General features: G+C 35.0%; 1 protein-coding gene across 1 annotated transcript in view; it reads left to right on the forward strand.

Moving 5' to 3' along the window:
* The window catches only part of CCDC91 (coiled-coil domain containing 91), a 122,833-nt gene extending 115,901 nt beyond the window's left edge, over positions 1-6,932 (forward strand). The window contains exon 12 of the mRNA XM_009695564.1: positions 6,810-6,932. Within this exon, the coding sequence (XP_009693866.1) occupies positions 6,810-6,932 (123 nt within the window). The remainder of the gene's footprint in view (positions 1-6,809) is intronic.
* The last annotated feature ends 2,151 nt before the right edge of the window (positions 6,933-9,083 follow it).

A 9,083-nucleotide genomic window follows, 5' to 3' on the forward strand; every position in this document is an offset into this window, starting at 1 on the left:
CATAGTTTTACTAGAAAATATAATCATGTAGCTGAACTTCTGCAACTACAGAATTTTTCAGAATAATGTCAGGCTCATTCACTACTGTGGGTTAGCTGTGGGGAAAAAAAAAAACCAACAACAAAACCTATACATCATAAAAATTGTTCCAAACAAGCCCCTTCTCTTTGACTTTTTCTCACAGAGGGACATCTACCGATCAAAATATGAGAAGTCGTTTGTGAGTCTCTAATTACACTGTAATGTTCTGCTGAACAATAGATTTGTTAGCCAATATCCACTACAGTAAATGCAAAGAATCCTAACTCTAAATTGAAATAGTCCATTTCAGTGGATTATTGTGTACCATGAATGGGGGCAGGAGGAGTCTGCAAAAGCTAAGGTTTTAATCATACAAGAAAACCCATAATTTTTCAGAAATAATTTTTCTCCAAAAATGTTTAGAAAGTGGCTACAGATTTAAAATGCAGTCATTTATCCACTTAGCACTGAAATTTGGACTGTTGTTCAAAAAGACCATAGCTGTATTTTATAGCACAGACTGATGCTAAAATGATTTAAAGGAAATATTACGTATTATTACAGATGTACATATAATTAGGCCAACCAGAAATACCTAAATGTGAATTCAATTGCAACATCAATGGCTGACTCTCAGAAAGCAGTTGCATTACATCTGGATTAACTGCTCCATGAGCAACCCAGTATATTTTTAACATCATATTGGCTGTGTGGAATGAGTCCTTGCACAGAGGAAAGAGTGCCACTGACAGAATGTGTTAGTAAATTATTTACGTGCGTGAACAAATCAAGAGTCTTAATAAGTTCTTTCTTGTACTTAACTAAGGTATATTCCTGGTTCCACTGATTTCAGAAGGACTTGTATTTTTTCCTCTAGTCCTTAATTATTAAGTACATAAATATTTAGAAAAGCAGTCTTTCATCATCAATGCTTTTGACTAGTATTCTGTTCTTCATGGATACATCCATCAAAGTGTTGATCAAACAATGCTAACTTAGAACTATAGAATAAAATGAAAAATTATTTCAGAGTCTTTTCATGGAAGAATGTAAGTTTGCTTTATTGTTAGTTTAGGCTTGTATTAGTTTTCTACAAAGATGAGGACATTTAACGAAATTACCAAAAAATCATAATCTGAATTATGTTTAGCATTAGTCTTTAATTAATTTTTACTGTTGGTTTTTTTTTAAGTTCTTTAGTTAATAAATTCATGTAATACAAACCCATATAGAAAAAGAAATAGAAATTAGTTATAGTTTGTTTGCAAACAGCGAATAAACAAAGTTTTGGTATGTTTATCAACAATGAAAATATGTAGAGAAATGAAGACTAAATAAAAGAAGATAAATTTTGACAAATATTACAACAAAACCTTGATTGCTTTTAGTACAGTGTTAAAATGTCCCCTTTCTACTGAACGTTACTTAGAAAGGGGATAGGAAATATGTAGGATTGCTCATACTGCTAGTCTTTGAAAAAAATGTAATGATGCCATGACGATGTCTATAAATAATTACTTGTGCCTAATCAATATTCAGCTTCAAAGGATTACCTTGGCCGGGAATCCTATTCAACAGCTAGCAAGCAGCTACTTGTAAACACTAAATAAATGGAAAGCCGTTCTATCAGCCTCCCTAATCTGGACCTGCCAAACTCGATCTTCAGAACACATTCTCTTACACATCAATCTCTCTTTTCAATTCCCCAAAACATTCGTTTTGCTTTTGAAATTTCCTGTCGTTGCATGGACATGATTTTCTTTGAGTGGCAAGGATACTTTTCAGGATTTGAAGTTTTCCCCCGCTGACCCCCACCACCCTTTATGGACAAATATAAACATCTATATTACTGTGCTAGAGTGGTTTCTTGATGTACTTCTTTGCATGAGTGTCATAAGAAATCAGCAGGACTCAAAAACTGATTTCTGATTTTACGATCTTTAAGGAAAACTGCTCTACTTCATTAAATTATAATGGCAAGATTATTTTTTATTTATTTTACGGTGTACATATGTGTGATCAACTATGAAAAATACCAGTCGTAAAAGTAAAATTTAGAACTTTTACTCAACATCTTTGCTCTTTCTTGATCTCTGGTCATTGTATTTGTTGAATCTCATGATAATAAGAATATTGTAACTTTTGCTCGTGTTAGTATTACAGAACCAGAGTAAAGAGCTGAACTGCATTTGAATACATTAATCATCAGATTATCATTTGAAGTATAGGTAAATTGTTCAATATGTATTTGTATAAACAGAGCTACCATTTTCTACAGCTACAAATATATTTGGTATTGGAAAATGGTATTATCTGAGAAATAGTTTTGAAAATTCGCTTTTAAACATCTTAGTGTTTATACAAAAAGGAAAATTGAAGAGGCATATGTAACATTAATTTTGCTTTCTTCACTTTTCTGGGTGAACTTCAGGCCACAGTGAGATTAATAACAAAATGTATCTTTACTATGGTGAGATCAGAATTTCATCCTTTAATCTTCAATGCTGAACCTAAAATTATGTTTTCCACAAGATATTTTATTAGTTACTAGTAATGGCTAATATAATTCTGACATATAGTAGTTATTTATAGACTTCTGACTGGGTTTCTCTTCTAGCAATTTGAAATGTTTAACGAGTTGGAGAATATGCAATAGAGGAAAACTAAGCTCATATGCCATGAAAATATATCTGGTTTCAGGTAGATATTACAAGGGGAAGATATGGAGGATATACATGCTCCGTTATTTTTGTAAGAAATCATTTTCTACTTTAGGCATCAGCCATGTAGGCTTTCATCCCATTTTACAGAAAATTTGAGCTGTATGATAAAAGCTAAGAAAACGCAGAGCTAAGAATAGTTATTAACTTTGGTTTGAGCTGTGGTTTATGAAGTGATACAGAGGAAGATGGATTGACTTAAAATAAAATAGAGCAGCCTGGGATGAAAGCAGTCACCTGGTGGCAGTATTCTGCACGGTTACGTGTGAGCCTTTCTTTTTGTTTCCCAAGTCAAATTCTTGCATCCCGTGGTAGGAGTTCTGCTGAGGCCTATGCTTCCCTTCAGGGCATGCCTTGTGTGGCTCAAAGTCACATCATTCTGCGGAGTCCAGGGATATGACTGAGGTGGGATGCCACAGGGAGTCTTGTCCGGTCATCTTTGGCCAGAAGGGTGGTGGAATCACATTTAGACCTCAAAAGTGGACTGAAGGTTTAAACAGAAGGGAAAAAAACAGCAGTGAATGTGTTAGAATGTCCTCCAAGAATCAACTAATTTTTGGAAAATGACTGTGTTTCAATGATTATGGGAATTTTAGGAGTGGTATAGACCCTATGGAGTTTAGGAACTGCTTTTCCAAATCTTACATAGCCAGTTCCTCAGTAGGTTCCGTAGGAGTACATATAGAGGCAAGCTCTGGTTCTTTAAAAAAAAAAAAAAAATCAAATCTGTACATAATTAACAAGATGCTGTTGAGTAACTTAAAATAGTGAAGTTCAAGAACATTAAAACTTTGAGCTAATAAAAGCTGTGCCAATAGGACACAAGGTACAGAATTTGGAACTTTGAACTAGATAGATTTCATGTGGTGGAAGAGAAACATTGATTATTACTAATAACAGTGGTGGTGTGATGTAGAAAATTGCCCTCTCATGGTAGATCTGGACCAACACGGTGTATTTTTCAGTATCTATAGAATTGGAACAGTTGGGTTGGTTTGGTTGTGTGAATGTTCCATCCCTAATACGTTATTCATACTGATTACATTTGCATATGAGTCACATTCAGTTTGAATTTGCCAGATGTCCGTTAATGTTTGTTTAAATAATGAGATCATTCCATGAAGTGAACAGGACCTAAAAATATAGAGAGAAGACTGTTTAGAAAAACAAGATTTAAAATTCCTTACTTACATATTTTCACATCTCATGGTATATTATGCAAGCAGAAGCACGGCAACATTGAGGCACAATTCAAAAAAATGTGTCCATTGCTAGCACTTCATTAAACAATATATTATATAATAAAGCTTCATTGAATTTGTTTCTATTTCCCAGTCAATTTCTCCATTAATGGGAATGTTCTCCTTCCGAGTACATTCAAATGTACCATTTTTAAAGCCAACATCATTTTGCTGCTCCTCGTTTTGTGTTATGTGAAGGTCCCAAGTCTTTTCAGAGTGTTTTGTCGTTTACTGTAGCATGGAAGAATTTTAAAATGTACTGCTCAAGGCAAAGCTTATACGTAAACTGAGCAGACAAGGGGCAACTGAATTTGAACTTTTATGTTATTGAATTTACATAAACTTTTAACAAGCGATAAACTTTCCTTATGCACAAAGGGAGACTACCAACTAACCACCTGAGTTCAGCAAAGACTCCTCAAATGTGTACTTACTTCATTTGAGACTTTTAAAATCTTTCTTAAGCCTAAAGAAATTCTGTTTTGTTCGTATTGCAGCCAATCACTACACACATGAAACATTTATGTTAGTACTTGATGAAATAAATTTAACTGTATAGAATTTGAGATTGCTGCCTTGGTAAATAAAGTTAACAGCAGCGTATCAGGACACACATCTGGCAAGCTACTTTCATCTATTTAAAGTGGAATCTGCAAGGAAAGGCTGCAAGAAAAGAAAATGGAGAGTTTAGCCAAAGCTCTTGGTCAAAGCTCAATAATGAACTATCTAGGAGTATAGGTGATATAATATACAATAAAAAGAAACCATTGAGAATCAGTTTCATGCTAAGCTCCTCCAACTGATATATCTACCAGAAGCAACAGAACTTGATGACATAGTATGTTTAGAGAAAGAGGTTTCTCATGTTTTTTTCTTAAGACGTGACAGATGATATTATGTGAATTGCACTATATCTGCCCATTCCTCGGAGAAATATGGGTCACAAGCACAAAAACATCTGCAAGGTTCCCCATGCAAGATGTTCATTATATTTTGGACCAGAGAAGAGGAAGGAGGCAAGATACTTTTCAAATCAGAAAAAGTGCACCATCACAACAGTGTGTTTATGTTGTCCGTTTGTTCAAGACTATCTTTGCTAGATACAACTTCTTTAGAGCTTAGATTGCTGTTTCTAAGTCTTTCATTTTCTTGTCGGTAGCAGCTGTTACTTAAATGTATCAAGAGCAGACTTTTCTGAAATTTTGTTGAGCTAGATATGCTTTAAAATCTGTTGTAAATCAGCAGGCTAGGTTCACACCAGGCTATGTATGGAGCAGTAATGTCTGCTTTTGCTAAAAGATGCAAAAATTTGCACAACAGCTGGAAATTTGCAGAAGGAGTAGAAGTATAAGCAGATGCATTACCGAAGGAGAGTTTTATGGTTGTGTGGCTTCTAGAAAATATGTGTGTGTTCTGCTTGTGACTAGTTTTGACACATTCATCTCTGTTGAAACAAAATGCCAAAATATTCAAACTACCGGAGCCGGGGTTTGCATGTTAGAGGAACTTAAAGAGCAGCAAAGCACAGGGTCATAAAAATGTTTCCCTTTGCGTATTCGATCACAGCGGTGCAGCTATCCCAAGTGGATTTTCAAAGCGAAATGGGAAGATTTCACTAACTTTGCCTTGCATTCTGTATTCATGTTTTTTTAAAAATCCATCTGTTTTGAAACAAAATGTCCATTCAAGTGATTGTTAGAGCAACTAACTGGGCTGCTGAATGATGAGCATATATGTGCAGAGAGATACCATAGGATCAAGAGGTTTTGTTGAAAGATCTAATTAAAGCTTTGAGTGGCCGATATGTGACGCATGATATATTTTTTTGAAAAAACACGGCTGTTTGCAGGTGATTGCTACCAGTCTGCTAGACTCGCTGCTCTGGTCTGCTGGGGCCACGTGGCCTCACATGAGCATTTTGCTGGTGGTACAGAGTTCGAGACGTTGCTTATGGACTTGTGCACGACAGAAGTGTGGAGCTGGGCTTCTCCCAAATTCAGTTACTTCCTTTCTCTTGAGTGGCATAACTTTTATGTCCTGTTAGAGTTGTGATATTCTTTGATTGACGTTTGAACTTTAGAATTCAAATGAAAGGAATTCTGCAATGCATTTTATTTATTAATGTTATGATATTAAGAAAATTCAAATACCTTTTGGTAAACTGTATTTTTATGTCATTTATATGACATAACCTACCAAGTCTTGTTATTGTGTTCTGATCTTTTTTGGTGGGGAAGAAAGGGCCATTGTCTTTACTGCAGGTAAGTATATAGTTCACATTGTTTGACAGGTATTATAGTTCACATTGTTTGACTGTAGGGAACTCCAATAAAATGTTGGAATAAACAAATTGGGCAGAAAATATTACCACTTTTCCTCTGGGAACCATTCAAACATGCTGCTATTTAAATTAACAGTAGACTTTGAATTTTTGAAGATGCAGTTGTACGTAGCGTTCATTTTACAGCAGAAGCAGTATCTTATAAAAGCAACAGCTGCAATTTTAAAAGATGCTGTGGGGATTTACCTAGTGCGGCAGCTAGGCTGTTTAGCTTTTTCAAATTTCTTGCGTAGAATTTTGACAGCTGTTGGAAAGTTACTTCTAGCTTTATGTACATTTTATTTTGAAGAAACTCAAATACTTCATTAAAAAGTTGTTACTAAATTGCAGGCATAGAAGTTACTTAGGTTCTTTTGGTGTTGCATTTGGTTGTGGATTTTTTGTTGTTGAATGAGGTTGAATTTTTGCTGACAAACCCTGGCATTGATTTCCAGGTTTTCTTAAAGTTGATCTATTTTTTTAATTTATTTTTTTTTATTTCAACAGCTTGATGAAGTTGTCCGTCAGAGAAATCTGCATAGTTTGGAACTTTTCCTTTCATGTGCACAGAAACAATTAGGTATTTTATTACAGGAAGAGCCAACCACTGCAGAGGAAAACAGAGACTGACATTCTTGGTACCGCTGATGCAGTGTGATTTGTGAAGCTGCAAATCCCAGTCCAGCAAATGACGAGTATATTCTAATCTTTTGGGATTGCATCACTGATTCAAGATTGATCGGAAACTATGCTTGATAGAAGTATTTCTGGATGATGTTCATTTATTTATTTATTTTACTACTATTATCAGATTGCAAATATAGGAGGGGAAAAATCCTTGGAAAAAATTAGGTTTATTTATGGTTTTTCTTTCATTATATTTTCTAGTAGCCCATGATTGAAGTTCTAGATAAATGCAGCACTGATGAAAACGTTTCCCTGTTATATCTATTTAAAATTCAGCATTGTGTGTTGATGTACTTGATCAGTATTTTTGATACTTTGAAAAATTGAGGAAAACATTTAATCGAATATAGATACAAATCCATCTCTATTTCCAAAGCATATGCCCAAGTGCATTGCCTCAGATGAGCCTGAGGAGCTTATTATTTCTTCCTACTTTTGATGTGTAAGAGGAGAATCAGTACTGAAACATAAAGTGTTAAAAGTGTTAAAATAAACAGCTCCAGCTCTAGTAATACAAAAGTTTAAAAACTAAACAGTGCATCTTTTCAGAGTAGTGCAAAAGATTGCCATAATCAATGTATAGTATGTATTTTATTTCTGTTTTACAAAGCTAGTTTGATTCCAAAAGACGTTTTCTCATGAAAGTACGATTAATGTGACTGACCTCAGTTTCAGGAAGAAGATGTATGTAATTATGTGGAGCCTGATACTGCACTGCCTCAGTGGAATTTCTGACAGAATAAGGAGTGCAGCTTGCTGACCTCGAATGCCCTTTCTAAACCCATTGAAGGAAGTAGAAAAACTCCCCACTGACATTATTGGACTTTGGATCAAGTCGTAGGTCTTTCCAGTCTTGCTAACAGCAGCATGGAGGGGAATTTCTGTGCCTACACTCTACTGATTGTAGATATGGGGCCTTATTTATAAAAGAGTTCTGAATGGAATAAGGGAAATGAAATGTTCATGCTTAGGAATGTAAATAAACCGAGAATGATCTCTCTTATGGTGAGCCTGTGATTCACTGGGGGACTTACGGGCATTTTTTTGGTGTGGTTCTTGTTACTCAATGGTGTTCTGATTTTTTTGTTCGAGTGTTTTTTTGCATCGGCAGCCACTTTTCATAAATTGGTTTTTTTATAGCAATAAGGAAATGCCAAATGGTTGCATATGTATTTGGCAGTATGAAATATGTATTGCAGAGAGTTTAGGTTTTTTATTTAAATCTTTTTCTGTGCTTCATTTTTGTAATCTAAATGAAAGGTTTTATCTTCTGTTGCAGAGGTTCACTGAAGAAGTAAATAATGCTGATTTTACTAGATGTTGACCTCACCCTACAAATGGATGAAAATCCGGTTGTCTTTCTGATATTTCTTGATTGACTTATCAGTTTTCATTTCTTCTGGCAGATAGCAAAATACTTAAGTATTAATGAGTCGCCTACTTATTTATCATTCCTAAGACAGTGAAATTCTTGTCTTTGTCAACTGCACCAAACATAACGCAGATGTCCACGTGGGGTTTTTTGGAAGGTAGAGGTAATGTAATATGAAATTGATTGTGTAGTGCTGTCTCGCAATCTATGTTTAATTGTGGAAATGTGGTATGAGCAGATTCCTAGATGAACTTCAACATTTTCATTTTTACTTCTAGGCCTGTACATGGAATAGTATTTCTTTTTACTAAAGACTTCAAAGTGTTCCCCATCAAAGCCAGAACCTTAGCGGTATATCAGCATTCTCCTACTAAAGAGTTTTGTATTCTGACTTGCAACGATATATAAAAGCAGTTGTTGGAGGAGCTTATGATTGGAGTCAGTAAGATTTCACTGCATACTATGGTGTATCTTTCCCGTTAGAACATCATGTGTTGTTTAATCTCAGCTCTTGAATATTGTGATTGTCACAGAGAACTGTGGGTATTTTTTTCTTACCTTTGACAGTTTCAGTCCTTCAATCTGCAAAACTGCAAAATAAGACCACAGACATACAAGATCAGATTGGGAGCTTGGATTACATTCAAAACTCCAAGACTCAAAGAAGAAATTCAGTTAGCCAGCAGAAAAAGACCTATCCAGTATGCAAGCTTTGGAGTATG

Source organism: Cariama cristata, unplaced genomic scaffold (genome assembly GCF_000690535.1).
Source record: "Cariama cristata isolate BGI_N322 unplaced genomic scaffold, ASM69053v1 scaffold4532, whole genome shotgun sequence".
Taxonomy (NCBI): domain Eukaryota; kingdom Metazoa; phylum Chordata; class Aves; order Cariamiformes; family Cariamidae; genus Cariama; species Cariama cristata.